The 18,198-nt window shown below is 59.0% G+C and overlaps 2 protein-coding genes and 1 long non-coding RNA gene across 3 annotated transcripts; all 3 read right to left on the reverse strand.

The window, feature by feature from the left end:
• Nucleotides 1–889: 889 nt before the first annotated feature.
• Nucleotides 890–7,793, reverse strand: LOC136305978 (1-acyl-sn-glycerol-3-phosphate acyltransferase alpha-like). The gene is made up of 7 exons (XM_066209325.1): nucleotides 7,758–7,793; nucleotides 5,807–5,996; nucleotides 4,110–4,243; nucleotides 3,228–3,403; nucleotides 2,783–2,878; nucleotides 2,625–2,697; nucleotides 890–2,494 (listed from the first exon to the last, which is right to left on the reverse strand). Exons 2-7 carry the CDS (start codon nucleotides 5,989–5,991, stop codon nucleotides 2,013–2,015), a joined length of 1,146 nt encoding a protein of 381 aa, XP_066065422.1. The 5' UTR covers nucleotides 5,992–5,996; nucleotides 7,758–7,793; the 3' UTR covers nucleotides 890–2,012.
• Nucleotides 7,794–9,520: 1,727 nt separating this feature from the next.
• Nucleotides 9,521–13,631, reverse strand: LOC136305984 (zinc finger protein 391-like). Its single transcript, XM_066209331.1, has 6 exons — nucleotides 13,617–13,631; nucleotides 12,568–12,619; nucleotides 12,308–12,454; nucleotides 10,840–11,225; nucleotides 10,476–10,777; nucleotides 9,521–9,818 (listed from the first exon to the last, which is right to left on the reverse strand). The coding sequence occupies exons 1-6, from the start codon at nucleotides 13,629–13,631 to the stop codon at nucleotides 9,521–9,523; spliced, it is 1,200 nt and encodes a 399-aa protein (XP_066065428.1).
• Nucleotides 13,632–15,812: 2,181 nt separating this feature from the next.
• LOC136305982 (uncharacterized) lies at nucleotides 15,813–17,972 on the reverse strand. Its single transcript, XR_010725472.1, has 3 exons — nucleotides 17,903–17,972; nucleotides 16,729–16,812; nucleotides 15,813–15,876 (listed from the first exon to the last, which is right to left on the reverse strand). It is a non-coding gene; the product is annotated as an uncharacterized lncRNA (long non-coding RNA).
• Nucleotides 17,973–18,198: the final 226 nt, after the last annotated feature.

The following is an 18,198-nucleotide window of genomic DNA, read 5'->3' on the forward strand; positions in this document are numbered from 1 at the left end:
GCGATGGTCACCGAGGTCACGGCGATGACCACTGGGTGACCCCCAGGTGCCCGCCCCGCTCTCTCCCGTGCCTGGACTGCGGCCAGAGCTCCGGGCCCAGCCCTGACCAGCAGCGCCACCGCCGCGTCCACCCCGCTCCGGCCACTCCGGCCACCCCCGGCGGAGCGACCAGCCGGTGCCGGGACTGCGGCCGGACCGCGCCCCCCCCCGCGACCCTTCAGGTGCGTGGACTGCGGGAAAAGCTTCACCAAGAGCCGGCCCAAAGAACCCCCGGAACCCCCCAAAGCGCGGCGGGGCCGCCGCCGCTGCGACCCCAAACCTTCATCCTCCTCCTCCTCCTCGTCTTCGTCGTCGTTGCCGGCCGTGCCCAACACATGCGGCGAGTGCTGGCAGAGCTTCAGCCAGAGCTCGGACCTGGTGAAGCACCTGCGCATCCACACCGGCGAGAAGCCGTACACCTGCGGCGTGTGTGGCAAACGCTTCAACGTCAGCTCCAACCTGATCCGGCACCGGCGCATCCACACCGGCGAGAAGCCGTACGCGTGCGGCGTCTGCGGCAAACGCTTCACCGACAAATCCACGCTGACGCAGCACCGCCGCATCCACACCGGCGAGAAGCCGTACGCGTGCGGCGTCTGCGGCAAGAGCTTCAGCCGCAGCTCGCACCACAAGCGGCACCAGAGGACGCACGGCGTCGCCGCCGACGTCACCGGCGCGGTCACCGGCGCGGCGTTGCTGCCGCTCTGGCCGTACCCCAGCCAGCCCTGCTGAATGAGGGGGTTTGGGGGTTTGGGGAGCGGCTAAAAACAAAAGAAATTGATAAAAAAAAAAAACCCCAAAAATTTGGAATAATAATAATAATAATAATAATAATAATTAATACTGATTTTGGTGGGGTTTGGTTTTCCCGTGGTGTTGGTGTGGTTATTTTCTCGCTTCGGCCGTGGTTCTGGTGTGGGGGGGGGGGGGTTTTTTGGGGGTGGGGGGTTTTTTGGTCCAGTCCCATTATCCCAGTCCTGACCCCAATCCCCACGCCCAAGGCCCCGAAGCCCCTCCCTCTTTGATGACATCACAACCACCCGATGACGTCACGCCCACCCCAGTGATGTCACAACACCCCACGATTTTTGGGGGGGGGGGGGTTTATTAAAAGCCGGGGGGGCCCCGGGCGGGGCCGGGAGAGAAATTTGGCAAAATCCGCGCCCCTCCCCCCCCAAATAAATACACAGCCTCCGGGGGGCGGGGCTTGGCTGCGGCAGCCAATCAGCGCCGGCCACGCCCCTGCCGTGGGGCACAGCCTGGACCCGCTATGGGGCACCGAGGGGTCAGGCCGGGGTCAGTCCGGCCCCACTTGGGGGTCAGGCCACACCCCACTTGGGGGTCAAACCCTGTCCAACTTGGGGGTCAGTGCCTGCCCCACATCGGGGTCGGTTGTGGCCGCACTTGGGGGTCAGTTGTGACCTCGCTTGGGGGTCAGGCCACGCCCCACTTGGGGGTCAGTCCCTGCCCCACATCGGGGTCAGCTGTGGTCCCACCTGGGGGTCAAACCGTATCCGCCTTGGGGGTCAGTCCGGGCCCCACTTGGGGGTCAGTCCGGGCCCCACTTGGGGGTCAGTCCGGGCCCCACTTGGGGGTCAGGCCATGCCCCACTCCTGGCTCAGTCCGTGCCCCACACGTGAATAATCCTGGACCCACTTGAAATGTGTCGGACTTGGGGGTCAGTCCAGGCCCCACTTAGGGGTCAGCCCCACATCCTGCCGTGGGTCAGTCCAGGCCCCACTTGGGGGTCAGTCCGTGCCCCACACATGAATAATCCTGGACCCACTTGAATTGCGTTGGACTTGGGGGTCAGTCCAGGCCCCACTTGGGGGTCAGTCCAGGCCCCACTTGGGGGTCACTCCGTGCCCCACTTAGGGGTCAGTTTGGCCCCACTTGGGGGGTCACTCCACACCCCACTTGGGGGTCAGTCCGTGCCCCACTGCCGGGTCCCCGTGGGGCCGCAGGGTCAGGGGTCACTGGGGGGTCACTGCCAGACACTGGGGGTCACTCCAGGGGTCACTCCAGGGGTCACTGTGATGGTCACTCCGGTGGTCACTGCGGGGGTCACTCTGGGGCTCCGGGGGGTCACTCCAGGTGGCCGTGGGGTCACTCTGGGGGTCACTGCCGTGGTCACTCTGGGGGTCACTCCAGGAATCTCTCTGGTCATTCCTGTGGTCACTCGGGCGGTCACTCTGAAGCTCCGCGGGGTCACTCCGTTGGTCACTCTCGTGGTTACTGTGGCGGCCACTGCTGTGGTCACTCGTGCGGTCGGCGGGGCGGTCAGCGGGGCGGTCGGCGGGGCGGTCAGCGGGGCGGTCAGCGCGGCCCAGCTCGGCCGAGAGGCGCTCGAAGGCGTCCAGCATGGCGGCGCGGACGCGCTCGGTCAGCGCCGGCACCTCGGCCGGGCCCAGGCCCCGCGTGGGCAGCGGGGGCAGCACCTGGATCACGCAGTGCCCTGCAGACGTGTGGGTCAGCGGCTGCCCCATAGACCCCCCACACCGAGCCCCCAGCCCCACATAAAGCTCTCCCAGCCCCACACCAAGGTGCCAGCCCCACAAGTGGCCCGTGCCCCACGCGTCCCTCACCGGCCGTGAACCTGCGCTCCCGTTTGCTGTAGAAGTGCTGGTAGGACGAGATGACGATGGGGACCACGGGCACCTGTGGGGCAGGATGGGTTTGGGAGGGGCGCTCCTGCTGCCCCACGGCTGCCCCACATCCCGCCCCACATCCCCGCCCCACGTACCTGCGCCTGCACGGCCAGGTGGAAGGCGCCGCGCTTGAAGGGCAGCATGGAGCCGCTGTGGTTGCGTGTGCCCTCGGGGAACACCCACACCCGCACCTGTGGGGCAGAGAGGATCTGTGGGGCTGCCCCATAACTGCCCCATAGACTAGCACCCCATAGACACCCCACAGCGCCCCACAACTCACGTCCTGGCTGAGCGTGGTGTGCGCGGCCTCGGCCATGGTGCTGATGGCGTCGCCGTGGGTGCCAGCCCCACAGCGCCCCACAGACACCCCATAGACACCCCACAGCGCCCCACAGCGCCCCACAACTCACGTCCTGGCTGAGCATGGTGTGCGCGGCCTCGGCCATGGCGCTGATGGCGTCGCCGTGGGTGCCAGCCCCACAGCGCCCCACAGACACCCCATAGACACCCCACAGCGCCCCACAGCGCCCCACAACTCACGTCCTGGCTGAGCATGGTGTGCGCGGCCTCGGCCATGGTGCTGATGGCGTCGTGGGTGCGTTTCCTGTCGATGAAGATGATGCCCCCGAGCCAGCAGACCACGCCCACGGCGCCCATGTACAGCAGCTCCCGCTTGGCGATGGGCACGCAGCGGTCCGGGAGCACCTCCATCATCCCTATGGGGTTATGGGGCACTTGTGGGGCAGGTGTGGGGTGTGTGGGGTGCCCCATAGCGGCCCTAGGCCCGCCCCATAACCGCCCAGGGACAGCAGCTCCCGCTTGGCGATGGGCACGCGGCGGTCCGGGAGCACCTCCATCGTCCCTATGGGGCACGGGTGAGGTTATGGGGCAGGTGTGGGGTGTCCTGAGCCCGCCCCATAAGTGCCAACGTACGGCGGATCTGTGGGGCAGCGGCTCCATCATCCCTCGGGGGGGTTTTGTGGGGTTGTGGGGCTGGGGAGAAGTTTGGGGGATCTGTGGGGCAGCTGTTGGTCAGGGGTGGATCTATGGGGCGGGGATCTGTGGGGCAGGGATTTATGGATTCCTATGGGGATTTCGGGATTTCTATGGAGCAAGGATCTATGGGGCAGGAATTTATATATTTCTATAAGGATTTCTGGATTTCTGTGGGGATTTCGGGGTTCCTATGGGGCAGGGCGCTATGGGGCGGGGATCTAAGGGGCAGGGATCTATGGGGCAGGGATCTATGGGTCAATCTATGGGGCAGCCCCATACCCAGCAGGTCCAGGGAGCTCTGGTGGTTGCTGACCACCACGTAGGGCTGGGATCCATGGATTCCTATGGGGATTTCGGGGTTCCTATGGGGCAGGGCGCTATGGGGCGGGGATCTATGGGGCAGGGATCAGTGGGGCAGCCCCATACCCAGCAGGTCCAGGGAGCTCTGGTGGTTGCTGACCACCACGTAGGGCTGCCGCGGGGGGAAGTGCTGCGCCCCCCTGACCTCCATGCGGATCCCATAGAGACGCTTCACATGCTGCATCAGCCCCCGGATGATCCTGGGGGGCACAAACGGGGGGGCTCAGCCCCACAGCTGCCCCATAGATACCCCAGAATTGCCCCAGAGAGCCCCGCAGAGCCAGTCCTCACCCCATAGCTGGCCCGTAACCGTCCTGTACCCACCCTATGGGTCTGTAACTGCCCCACGGCCATCCAACACTCGCCCTATGGGCGTGTAATTGCCCCACAGCCACCCCAAATCCCCCCAAAATCACCCCGAACCCCCCCAAATTCCTGTCCTCAGCCCCACAACCGCCCCAAATCACCCCAAAAGCCCCTAAAACCACCCCAAAATCAGCCCAAAATCCCCTAAAATCACCCCAAACCCCCTGAAATCACCTCAAATCACCCCAAATCACCCCAAAATCCCCCCAAAATCACCCCAAAATCATCCCAAAATCACCCCAAAATCATCCCCAAATCCCCCTAAAATCCCCTAAAATCACCCCAAACCACCCCAAATTTCTGTCCTCAGCCCCACAACCGCCCCAAATCCCCCCACAACCATCCAACACTCTGAGGCTCCAAAATTGCCCCGTGACCGTCCAGCGACTGCCCCAAATCACCCCAAAATCATCCCAAAATCCCCTAAAATCACCCCAAAAACCCCTGAAATCACCCCAAATCACCCCAAAATCACCCCAAATCCCCCCAAATTCCTGTCCTCAGCCCCACAACCGCCCCAAATCACCCCAAAATCCCCTAAAACCCCCCCAAAATCATCCCAAATCCCCCTAAAATCACCCCAAAACCCCTGAAATCCCCCCAAATCCCCCCACAACCATCCACCACTCACTCTGCGGCTCCGTAACTGCCCCGTGACCGTCCAGCGACCGCCCCAAATCACCCCAAAATCCCCCTAAAATCACCCCAAAACCCCTGAAATCCCCCCAAACCCCCCCAAATCCCCCCCAAATCCCCCCCAAATCCCCCCACAACCATCCACCACTCACTCTGCGGCTCCGTAACTGCCCCGTGACCGTCCAGCGACCGCCTCAAATCACCCCAAAATCATTCCAAATCCCTCTAAAATCACCCCCAAACCCCTGAAATCACCCCAAATCACCCCAAAATCCCCTAAAACCACCCCAAAATCATCCCAAATCCCCCTAAAATCACCCCAAAACCCCTGAAATCCCCCCAAATCCCCCCACAACCATCCACCACTCACTCTGCGGCTCCGTAACTGCCCCGTGACCGTCCAGCGACCGCCCCAAATCACTCCAAAATCCCCCTAAAATCACCCCAAAACCCCTGAAATCCCCCCAAACCCCCCCAAATCCCCCCCAAATCATCCACCACTCACTCTATGGCTCCGCAATTGCCCCACGACCGTCCAGCGACCGCCCCAAATCACCCCAAAATCCCCCTAAAATCACCCCAAAACCCCTGAAATCCCCCCAAATGCCCCCAAATCCCCCCAAATCCCCCCAAATCCCCCCACAACCATCCACCACTCACTCTGTGGCTCCGCAATTGCCACACGACCGTCCAGCGACCGCCCCAAATCCCCCCAAAATCGCCACCCCCCGCCCCACAACCGCCCCGAAGCCGCCCCTCACTTCATGTTCTCCACGTCCCTGCCCCTGAGGGCGCACAGGGGGATGGCGACCAGGGCCAGCAGCAGGATCCAGCCGTTGTAGAATCCCATCTTGCAGAAGAAGCGGAAGGAGCCGCAGCGCTCGTAGAGCAGCGGCAGCAGCAGCAGCGCCAGCGCCAGCGCCGCCGTCCCCACCGACACCTCCATGGCAGCTGGGGGCGGAGGGGACGAACACACACGAGGTTACCTTCGCTACGGACGGAGGTGAAAACCTCCCCGAGGAGACGGCAAAAAATCCCGGCGGGAAAGGGCGCGAGGGACGGCTGAGAAACGCCGGGAAAATCGCCCGGAACGACCCCCGGGGGGAAAAAAAAAAAAAAAACACCCCGCCTGAAAAACCCGAATTCCCGGGGAAAAGGTTCCCCGAAGCAGCCCGATAAATCCCAAAATCCGCCCCAAAAATCGCTTTGAAAACAGCTGGAAAAAACCCCACCTGGAAAACTCCCAGAAATCCCCTGGAAGACCTTTATAAAAGCCCCGAAAATGCCAAAAAAATCCACCTGAAGAACCCCAAAACTGTCCCGAAAACCCCCAAAAATCGCTTTGAAAACACCTGAAAAACCCCGCCTGGAAAACTCCCAGAAATCCCCTGGAAAACCCTAAAAAGAGCCCCGAAAATGCCCAAAAAAATCCACCTGAAGAACCCCAAAACTGTCCCGAAAAACCCCAAAAATCGCTTTCAAAACACCTGAAAAACCCCGCCTGGAAACCCCCCAGAACTCCCCTGAAAGACCTTCCCCTGACAAAATACCGAAATTAATGTTAAAAACTCCCAAATTATCTTCACCGGGGAAGAAACCCAAAAATCTCCAGGAGATTCTCCCCCTCCAAAAAAAAATCCCCATGAAAATCGCTTAAAAAACGGCCGAAAAACCTCAAAAAACCCAAAAAAAACCCCACCTGAATGACCCCAGAGACCCCCCAGGAAAACCCTAAAAGAACTCTGAGAAAACCCCAAAATCCTCTCCTAAAAAAACCCCAAAATCTCCCTGAAAACGCCCCAAAAAATCTCCTGAAAATGGCTTTAAAAAACTCCTGAAAAACCTCCCCGAAGGAACCACCTGAAAAACTCCGAAAACTCCTTTTAAAAACCGTCCAAAAACCTCCCTGAAAACGCAAAACAAAACAAAAATCCCCATAAAATTAAAAAACCCCGCTGAAAATCGCTTTAAAAAAATAAATAAATAAAAAATAAAACCCCTGAAAGACTCCAAAAAAAACCCCGCCTGAAAAATCCCAAAAATTCCCTGGGAAAAAATTACCCCCCAAAAAAAACCCCCAAAATTTGCTCAAAAGCCCCAAATTTCCCCATTCCCGCCCCAAAATCCCCTCGGGATCCACAAAATCCCCACGAGGATCCCGATCCCCGTCATTTTCACCCCCAAAAATCCCTTCGGGACCCCTCAGCTCCCGCAGATCTCGGATTTTCACCCGAAATAAACTCCTCGGGACCTCCCAAACGCCTCAACGGCCCCGAATCTCCCGATTTTGATCCCAAAAATCCCCTCGGGAACCCCCAAAAATCCGCTCCAGATCCCCCCGTTTTCACCCCGAAATCCCCTCAGCATCCCCCCCAAAACCCAGCCCGGGCTCCCCAAATCTCAACATCCTCAAATCTCCCGATTTTCACCCGAAATCCCTGCCGGGAACCTCTGAAAACCTCCTGAGAAGAGCGAATTTTCCCCATTTTCGCCCCAAATCTCAGCTTTTCACCCCAAAAAATCCCCTGAGGGCCCCACCCTGGCCCCGCCCTCCCCTCAGGGCTCGCCGGGGCCGGGGCGGGCGGAGCATCCCCGGGAGAGGCCGCGCTCCGTCCCCGCGGGCCCGGCAGCCTCGGCGGCCCCTGGGAGCCGCCGCTCCCGTCCCGGTTCTGTCCCGGTTGTGTCCCGGTTCCCCTCAGGCCCCGCCGGTACCGGGAGGGGCGGCGGCTGCGGCGGCGGCGCGGGGCTCTGGCGGCGCCGGAAGTCACGTCACTGATTGACAGCGCGCCGCGCCAATCACGGCATCCGGTCCCGCCCCCCCGCCGTGCGTGGTTGTCATGGTGACGGGGGAATGGGCGGGAAGACGGCGCGTTGCCGCGGCGGCGCGGGGGGGGCGTGGAATGCCGCTCTGTGATTGGATAAGACAGCTACCTGATCAAGGTGTGACAAATCAGCGCGCAGCAGCCGATAACCAATAGGAGGCGGCGATTCGCCAGCGAACGGCGTCGCTTACGGGGCGGATTCTCGGTGATTTCACCCAATAGAAACGTGAAGATCTGATTGACAGGCGCGGCGGCCAATAGAAGGGCAGGGCGGGTTGTGAGGGAAGGAGGAGATGGCGGCGGCGGCTGAGGCCTCGGCAGGGAACCGGCGGCTGCAATGGCGGTAACGGCGGCTGTGGCGAAACCTCCGCCCGCCCCGTCCGCCCGCCACGCCGGGATCGGCCGCTGAGGGCACCGCCAGGGGTGAGGGGCGCGGCTGGGGGGTGGGGGGGGTCGGTCTCTGAGGAGTTTTGGGGTGGGTCCCTCCGGATGGAAGCGGGCGGATTCCGTTAATTCGTTAATTAATTCCTTTCATTAATTCCCTTCACGGATTCCTGCTCCGGGAGCTTCGCCACGGGACGTGACCCCGCCCGCAATAACCCCCCCTCCATTGATGAATTTTCCCGAATTCCCAAATTTTGGGGCCCCGTGCCGAGGCCGGGGGGGACTGGAATAGTTTTGGTGGTGGGAAGCCCCTTCCCCCCCCCAAAAAAAAAAAATATAAAATAAAATGAAAACGAAAAGACTTTTCAGGTGGTGAAAGAGGAGTTTGGATGTAGAGGAGCAGCTGCAGCCCCCTGGGATGGGCACCCGAAATTCTGAAGATTCCCTCAGTCCCTGAGGAGGGCACCCCAAAGTTTGTCCATCGGTCCCAAAATCTCTCCATCGATCCCAAAGTTTGTCCATCGATCCCGAAATTTGTCCATCGATCCGAAATTTGTCCATCGATCCCGAAATTTCTTTGTCAATCCCGAAATTTCTGCATTGATCCCGAAATTTGTCCATCGATCCCAAAATTTGTCCATCAATCCTGAAATTTGTCCATCGATCCCAAAGTTTGTCCATCGATCCCAAAATTTGTCCATCGATCCCGAAATTTGTCCAACGATCCCGAAATTTCTTTGTCAATCCCAAAATTTCTGCATTGATCCCGAAATTTGTCCATCGATCCCAAAGTTTGTCCATCGATCCCAAAGTTTGTCCATCGATCCCAAAATTCATCCATCGACCCCAGAACTTCTCCATCTACCCCAAAACTTCTCTGTCAACCCCAAAATTTCTCCATTAATCCCAAAATTCATCCATCGACCCCAAAATTTCTCCATTAATCCCAAAATTCATCCATCGACCCCAAAATTTCTCCATCAGTCCCAAAATTCATCCATTGACCCCCAAAATTCATCCATCAGTCCCAAAATTCATCCATCGACCCAAAATTCATCCATCAGTCCCAAAATTCATCCATCGACCCAAAATTCATCCATCAATCCCAAAATTCATCCATCGACCCCAAAATTCATCCCTCGATCCCGATACTTCTCCATCGCTCCCCGGAGGCGGCGCCCCAGAGTCCATCCCTCCACGCCGGGGCCGACCCCCCAAAGCCCCGCCAGCCCCGGGGGCTCCACCCGGATCCCCCCGGCCCCCCCGGGGTCAGGGCCGCGCCCCCTGGGGCGCCTCCTCCTTGCGCAGGTGAGTCCTCAGGTGTTTGACCATGGAGGAGCGCGACACGAAGCCCTTGTGGCAGCTGGGGCAGGGGAAGGGGCGCTCCCCGGTGTGGCTGCGCCGGTGGATCACCAGGCTGGAGCTGGCGCAGAAACTCTTGCCGCACTCGGGGCAACCGAACGGTTTCTCCCCGGTGTGCACCCGCAGGTGCCGCCGCAAGGCCGCCCCGTCCCGGAACGCTTTCCCGCACTCGTCGCACGGCCGCCGCCGGCGCCTCGGGGCTCGCCTGGGCTCCGGGACCCCCGAGGATCCGTCCCCGAGGGGCTTCGGGACCCCCAAACCGTTCCTTAGGGGTCCTGGGACCCCGAGGATCCGTCCCCGAGGGGCTTCGGGACCCCCAAACTGTTCCTTAGGGGTCCCGGGACCCCCGAGGATCCGTCCCCGAGGGGCTTTGGGACCCCCAAACCGTTCCTTAGGGGGTCCCGGGACCCCCGAGGATCCGTCCCCGAGGGGATTTGGGACCCCCAAACCGTTCCTCAGGGGTCCTGGGACCCCCGAGGATCCGTCTCCAAGGGGGTTTGGGACCCCCACAAACTGTTCCTTAGGGGTCCTGGGACCCCCGAGGATCCGTCCCCCAAGGGGATTTGGGACCCCCAAACCGTTCCTTAGGTGTCCCAGGACTCCCAAGGATCTGTCCCCAAGGGGATTTGGGACCCCCAAACCATTCCTTAGGTGTCCCAGGACTCCCAAGGATCCGTCCCCGAGGGGTCTCCGGGACCCCCAAACCATTCCTCAGGGGTCCCGGGAGTCCTGCCCCGTTCTCCAAGCTCTCCCCCCGATTCCCCGGGACCCCCGAGAGCCCCGTTCTGCTGTCGGGCACCGTCTCCGCCGACCTCCGAACCTCCCAAGGGGATGTCGCCGAGAGTTCCCGGGAGCCCCAAACCGTTCCGGGGACTCTCCCCCGGGAATCGGTTCTCGGGGCTCTCCCTCCGGCGGTGCGGGCAGGCCGCGGCGGCGGCGGCGGGGCGCGGCGCGGTGGGACTTGCGGTGCTTGCTGAGCGATTTGACGGCCGCGAAGCCTTTGCCGCACTCGGGGCACTCGTAGGGTCGCTCGCCGGTGTGGATCCGCCGGTGGGCCACCAGCGCCGGGCGGGACGAGAGGCCCTTGCCGCACTCGGGGCACACGAAACCCTCTCCGTGCCGCGCCCGCCGGTGTTTTGCGGAGCGATTTGGTGGCCATGAAACCTTTGCCGCAGTCGGGGCAGGCGAAAGGCCGCTCGCCGGTTGTGGATGCGCCGGTGCGTGACCAGCGAGGCTTCGGAGGTGAGCGTCTTCCCGCACTCGGGGCAGCTCAGCGCCGCGTCGCCCCGGTGCACGCGGCGGTGTTCGCGCAGCGAGCGCGCCGAGGCGAAGCGCTTGGGGCAGGAACGGCAGCGGTGAGGGCGAGGTTGGCACGGCGTGCCCAGGTGTTCCCGGAGCGCCGCCTCGCACGGGAAGGAGCTCCGGCAACGGAAGCAGCGGAAGGGCGAGTCGCCCGGGTGGGCGCGCAGGTGACGCCTCAAGGACGGGGCCGACGTGAAGGTTTTGCCGCACAGGTGGCAGGTGGGCCGCGGGGAGAGGCGCGGAGGGTCCGCGGGGTCGTCGGAGGTGTCGCGGGAGGTGTCGGCGTCGGGGCCGGTGGGGGAGGCGTCGTCTGGGGGGAAAAGTGGAGAAATGGGGGGGGGGACGTGGGGGGAAAAATGGGGGGGAAATGGGGGAGAAATGGGGGGAAAAATGGGAAAAATGGGGGGAAAAGTGGAGAAATGAGGGGGAAAAATGGGGGGAAATGGGGGGGAAATGGGGGGGGAATGGGGGGAAAAAGGGGGGAGAAATGGGGGGGAAAATGGGGGAAAAGTGGAGAAATGAGGGGAGAAATGGGGGGAAAATGGGGGGAAAAGGGAAAAATGGGGGGGAATGGGGGAGAAATGGGGGAGAAATGGGGAAAAATGGGGGGGAAATGGGGGAAAACGGGGAAAAGTGGAGAAATGAGGGGGGAAACGTGGGGGGAAAAATGGGGGAAAAATGGGGGAAAAGTGGAGAAATGAGGGGGAAAAATGGGGGAAAAGTGGAGAAATGGGGGGAGAAATGTGGGGGAAAAATGGGGGAGAAATGGGGGAGAAATGGGGGAAAAGTGGAGAAATGAGGGGGAAAAATGGGGGAAAAGTGGAGAAATGAGGGGGAAAACATGGGGAGAAAATGGGGGAAAAAAGTGGAGAAATGAGGGGGAGAAATGGGGGGGAAATGGGGGGGAAAAGGGGAAAAATGGGGGAAAAAAGTGGTGAAGTGAGGGAAAAAGTGGGGGGAAAATGGGGGGAAAATGGGGAAAAATGGGGGGGAAATGGGGGGAGAAATGGGGGAAAAATGGGGGAAAATAAGCGAGAAAATGGGAGAGAAATGGGGAGAAAATGGGTGAAAAATTGGGGGGAATGGGGGAGAAAAATGGGGCAAAAAAGGGGGAAAATGAGCCCCCAAACCCCCCCCAGGTGCCCCCCAGACTCCCCCAAACTCCCCCCAAATCCCCCCAGTGCCCCCCAGACTCCCCCCCAAATCCCCCCAAACTCCCCCCAAATCCCCCCAGTGCCCCCCAAACCCCCCCAAACTCCCCCCAAATCCCCCCAGTGCCCCCCAGACTCCCCCCAAATCCCCCCAAACTCCCCCCAAATCCCCCCAGTGCCCCCCAAATCCCCCCAAATCCCCCCAAACCCCCCCAGTGCCCCCCAAATTTCCCCCCCCAGCCGCTCACCTGAGGCCCGGAGCCCCCCCAGGCCCCCCAGAGCCGCAGGAGGGGCCGCGCCCACTCTTCCTCCTCCTCCTCCTCCTCCTCATCCTCCTCCTGGCCGGGACCCCCCCAAACCCCGCCCGGGGGGGGCCAGCCGGGGGGGCCTGGGGGGAAAAGGGCGGTCAGGGATTTGGGGGGATTTTGGGGGATTTTGGGGGATTCTGGGGGGTTTTGGGGAGATTTTGGGGAGATTTTGGGGGGTTTGGGGGCTCGGTACCTTCCGGGGGGGTCTCGCAGGGGACCGTGACTTCCTGGAGCACCTCGGGCACCTGAGGAGGGAACGGGGAGGGGGGGAAAAGGGACAAAAAAAAAAAAAAAAACCAAAATTCAAAGGGAAAAAAAAAAAGAAAAAAAAAAAATCCAAGGGAAAAAAAATTAAAAATAAAACCGAAAAAAAACAAACCAAAGCCCAAAATTTATAGGGGAAAAAAAAGATAAAATAACCCCCCTCAAAAAAAAAATTCCCAAACTTTAAAGGAAAAAAAAGAAAAAATAAAACCCAAAAAAACCCCAAACCAAACCGAAACAAACTAATAAAAAAAGTAAAACGGAATGAAATAGAATGGAATGAAATAAAATAAAATGGAATGAAATGAAATGAAATGAAATAAAATGAAATAAAATAAAAAATGACGACCAAAAAAAAACCACAAAAAACCCCCCAAACTCAAAAAAAAAAAAAAAAAAAAAAAGGCACCAAAAAAGCATCAAAAGAAACGAAAATTAAGAAAAGAATTTTAAAAGGAAGAAATAAAGAGCGGAGGGAGAAATAAACGCTGAGGGACGAAAGTGGGAAATTCAACGCTCGGTACAATATGAATTAAAAAAGAAAAACCACCAAATATAAAAAAATAAAGTTAAATTAGTGTAAAAAATTAAGTTAAATTGAACTAAATGAGATTAAGTAAAATTAAACAAAGAGAAATAAAAGGAAACAAAGTGAAGATGAACTACGGATTTAAAGAGATAAAATAAAGGTAAAATTAAGATAAAATGAAATGAAGAAAAGCGAGGTGAGCTAAGTTGATGTGAAATAAAATTGAGGTGAAAAGAAACAAGATTAAATAAAATGAAACGAAATAAAGGGAAATAAAATAAGTTAAAATAAAATAAAATAAAATAAACCAGCCCGGAACTGAAATTTTTTAAAGCAAACTTAAAAAAAAAAAATTAAGAGACAAAAATAAGGAAAAAAAACCTTAAAAAAAAAAAAAGGTAAATAAAGAAAAGTAAAAAAAATAGACAAAAATAAAAAGTTGCGCCTACCTGCGGCTCGCCCATGGCGGGGGCTTTGGGGGGCGGTTTTGGGGTTATTTGGGGGGTTTTGGGGGGTCCCGAACTCCGGGAGCGGCTCCGGGAGCGGCGCGCGCCGGGGGAGGGGCGCGAGGGGGCGGTGACGTCATCGCCGGCCGGGATTTGGGAGAAAAAATCCGGGAATTGGGGTCCGGGGAGAGGGGGGGGGGGAATCAATGGGGAATTTGGGGGGGAAAAGGGGAAAAATTGGGGGAAAAATGGGAAAAATTGGGGGAAAAAAGGGGGGAAAAAAAGGGGAAGTTGGGGGAAAAAAGGGGAAAATTTGGGGGAAAATGGGGAATTTGGGGGAAAAGATTGGGGAATTTGGGGGAAAAAAGGGGAAAAATTGGGGGAAAAAATGGGAAAAATTGGGGGAAAAAAGGGGAAATATTGGGGGAAAAAAGGGGAAAACTGGGGAAAAAAATGGGGAATTTGGGGGGAAAAGGGGGGAAAAATTGGGGGGAAAAAAAGGGGAAAATTTGGGGGAAAGATTGGGGAATTTGGGGGTAAAAAGAGGGAAAAATTGGGGGGGAAAAATGGGGAAAAATTGGGGGAAAATGGGAAAAATGAGGGAAAAAAAAAGGGGGAAGTTGGGGGAAAAAAGGGGAAAAAATGGGGAAAAAAGGGGAAAATGGGGGGAAAAAAAGGGGGAAGTTGGGGGAAAAAAGGGGAGAAAATTGGGGGAAAAAAGGGGAAAATTTGGGGGGAAAAATGGGAAATTTGGGGTAAAAAAGGGAAAATTTGGGGGAAAATAATTGGGGAATCTGGGGAAAAAAAAGAAAATTTGGGGAGGAAAATGGGAAATTTGGGGTAAAAAAAGAAAAAAAGGAATTTGGGGGGGGAAATGGATATTTTGGGTTTAAAAAAAAAGGAGAATTTGGGTTAAGAAGGGAGGGATTTGGGTTTAAAGAAAGGGGAAATTTGGGTTAAAAAGGCGGAATTTCGGGTCGTAAAAGGGAAATCCGGGATTAAAAAAAAAAAGCGGAATGCGGGTTAAAAACCGGGAAAATCGGTTAAAAAGGGGGAGGAATTTGAGTTAAAAAAACGGGGAAATTTGGGGTTTAAAAGGGGAGATTGGTGTTTAAAAAAGGAGGAATTTGGGTTAAAACCTTGGGAATTGGGGCGGAGCTCCGCTCCCCTCCCCCGGCAGGTGAGAACGATCCCCCCGGGCTTTTCCCGATGGTCCATCAGCCGCTCCCGATGGGCCATCGAGCCCGGCGCATTATTCCTTTTGACCCGGGGAAAATTCCACAGCCCTCCCTTTTCCCGGGAAAAAAAAAAATTCCACATCTTTCCCTTTTTTTCCTGGAAAAAATTCCACATCATTCCCTTTTCCCTGGGAAAAAAATTCCACATCATTCCCTTTTTCCTGGAAAAAATTCCACGTCATTCCCTTTTCCCTGGGAAAAAATTCCACATCTTTCCCTTTTTTTCCTGGAAAAAATCCACATTATTCCCTTTTCCCGGGAAAAAAAATTGCACATCATTCCCTTTTTTCCTGGAAAAAATTCCACATTACTCCTTTTTTCCCTGGGAAAAAAATTCCACATCATTCCCTTTTTTTCCTGGAAAAAATTCCACATTATTCCCTTTCTCCGGGAAAAAAATTGCACAGCATTCCCTTTTTTCCTGGGAAAAAAATTTCCACATTATTCCCTTTTTTTCCTGGAAAAATTCCACATCATTCCCTTTTTTCCTGGGAAAAAAATTCCACATTATTCCCTTTTTCCCGGAAAAAAAAAAATTTCCACGAGTTTGCGTTGCCGGGGTTTAGATTCAATTATTTAATATTTAATAAGTATTTAATATTTAATATTTAATTATTTCATCTTAGTTTCACCTCCCGCCCGACCTAATCCTACGATCTCCCGCGTGTGATTTAATCGAAATTAAACTTCCATTTTCTAATTAATTCCCTAATTAAACTCTCGTCTCGTTTATTTGGGTTTTTTTTTTTTGTTGTTGTTGTTTTTGTTTTGTTTTTTAACCCTTTTCATCCCGAACCCTCCCCCCCCAAAAAAAAAATCGGGGGGGGGGGAGCAAACCCCAAAAATGGCTCAAAAAAACCAAACCCGGAGGCGGCTCAAGGGGCGTTTATTCAGCTCGGGGGGGATTTTGGGGGATTTGGGGGGATTTGGGGGATTTTGGGGATTTTTGGGGGGTCCCGGGGGGGTCTCAGTCCTCCTTGCCCGGAACCACCGTTGTCCTCTCGGCCGCGGGGGCGGGTGGGCCGCTGTGGGGGGGAGGGGAGGGAGAGGGTCAGCGGTGACCTTTGACCTCTGCCACGCCCTTGACACCCTCCCCCCCCCAAAGTCATCACCTCCCTTCCCCCCCCCCCCCCCGTCCACCCCTGGGGTCCCGGTTGTCCCCTCCCCCCTTCCATCAGACCCCCCCCCACCGTGTCCCCTCCCCGGGGGTCCCTGTCCCCGTGACCCCCCTCGTGGTGTCCCCCCCCCGTGTCCCCATGTCCCCCCCCGTGTCACCTGCGTGTGTCCCCCCAGTGTCCCCCCGTGTCCCCCCCGTGTCCCCCCGTGTCCCCCCCCGTGTCCCCCCGTGTCCCCCCGTGTCCCCCCGTGTCCCCCCGTGTCCCCTCCCTGTCCCCCCCCGTGTCCCCCCCCGTGTCCCCCCCCGTGTCTCCCCGTGTCCCCCCCCGTGTCCCCCCGTGTCCCCCCACGTGTCCCTCCCGTGTCCCCCCGTGTCCCCCCCCGTGTCCCCTCCCCGTGTCCCCCCCGTGTCCCCTCCCTGTCCCCTCCCTGTCCCCCCCGTGTCCCCCCCCGTGTCCCCCCGTGTCCCCCCGTGTCCCCCCCGTGTCCCCCCCCGTCCCCCCCGTGTCCCCCCGTGTCCCCTCCCTGTCCCCCGTGTCCCCTCCCTGTCCCCCCCGTGTCCCCTCCCTGTCCCCCCCCGTGTCCCCCCCGTGTCCCCCCGTGTCCCCCCCCCCGTGTCCCCCCCCGTGTCCCCCCCCGTGTCCCCTCCCTGTCCCCCCCGTGTCCCCCCCCGTGTCCCCCCGTGTCCCCCCCCGTGTCCCCCCCCCGTGTGTCCCCCCGTGTGTCCCCCCGTGTCCCCTCCCTGTCCCCCCCCGTGTCACCTCCGTGTCCCCCGAAGAGCCCCTTGAGGACCCTCCAGCCCCAGCGCAGGAGGTTCAGCAGACACTGGACACCGGCACACATGGCTGGGGACAGCGGCGACATCAGTGGGGACGGAGGGGACAGAGGGGACAGAGGGGACACGGCCCCGCCCCGTCCGCGTCCCGCGTCCCCGTCCCGCTGTCCTCAGCCCCACATCCCTCCCGTCCCAGCCCTGTCCCCACATCCTGTCCCCGCGTCCCCACCCTGTCCCCGCGTCCCCACCCCCGCCTTCCCAACGTCCCCGACCTGTCCCCAACCTCGTGTCCCCGTGTCCCTGTCCCCATCCCCGGTGTCCCCAGCCCCGTCCCCGTGTCCCCGTGTCCCCAGCCCCATCCCCGTGTCCCCAGCCCTGTCCCCGTGTCCCCGTGTCCCTGTCCCCAGCCCGGTGTCCCCAGCCCCGTCCCCGTGTCCCCGTGTCCCCAGCCCCATCCCCGTGTCCCCAGCCCTGTCCCCGTGTCCCCGTGTCCCTGTCCCCAGCCCGGTGTCCCCAGCCCCGTCCCCGTGTCCCCAGCCCTCTCCCCGTGTCCCCGTGTCCCTGTCCCCAGCCCCGGTGTCCCCAGCCCCGACCCCGTGTCCCCAGCCCTGTCCCCGTGTCCCCGTGTCCCCAGCCCCGTCCCCGTGTCCCCAGCCCCTGTCCCCGTGTCCCCAGCCCTGCTCCTGTCCTGTCCCCAAACCCCTCCCAGTGTCCCTGGCCAGTGCCCACACTGTCCCCACCCCAGTGTCCCTGTCCCCTCCTTGTCCCCATCCCGACACTCCTGTCCGCACGCGGTCCTGTGCCATCCCAGCAGCCCTGTCCCCATCCCTGTCCCCTCCTGTCCCCATACCTGTCACCTCACTGTCCCCTCCTGTCCCCGCCTGTCCCCATCCCCGTCCCCATCCCTGTCCCCTCACTGTCCCTGCTGTCCCCATCCCTGTCCCCTCACTGTCCCCTCACTGTCCCCACCCCTGTCCCTTCCTGTCCCCTCACTGTCCCCATCCCTGTCCCATCCTGTCCCCTCACTGTCCCCATCCCTGTCCCCTCACTGTCCCTGCTGTCCCCATCCCTGTCCCCATCCCTGTCCCCACCCTGTCCCCATCCCTGTCCCCTCCTGTCCCCTCCTGTCCCCTCCGTCCCCTGTCCCCGTCCCCACTCACCGGCAGCTCAGTTGGTGTCACGGTGTCCCCGGGGCCGCCCTTAAATCCCCGCGGTGTCCCCGGGGAGGTGACAGGGCAGGTGACACGGGAGGTGACACGGGAGGTGACACCGACACGGGAGGTGACAGCTCGGTGACGGGGCCGGGGCCATCACCGGCAGCGGGGCCGGTTCTCCCGGTCCCCACCCGGCCCCGCGTGGGCGGCCCCGGCCCGGGAGGGGACACGGGGACAGGGGACACGTGGGGGACACGGGGACAGGGGGGGACACGGGGGGGATATGGGGGGGACACGGGGAC

The sequence above is a fragment of the Chamaea fasciata genome, unplaced genomic scaffold, assembly GCF_029207755.1.
Source record: "Chamaea fasciata isolate MVZ Bird 193981 ecotype frontalis unplaced genomic scaffold, bChaFas1.0.hap1 SCAF_862, whole genome shotgun sequence".
In the NCBI taxonomy this organism is placed as follows: Eukaryota; Metazoa; Chordata; class Aves; order Passeriformes; family Sylviidae; genus Chamaea; species Chamaea fasciata.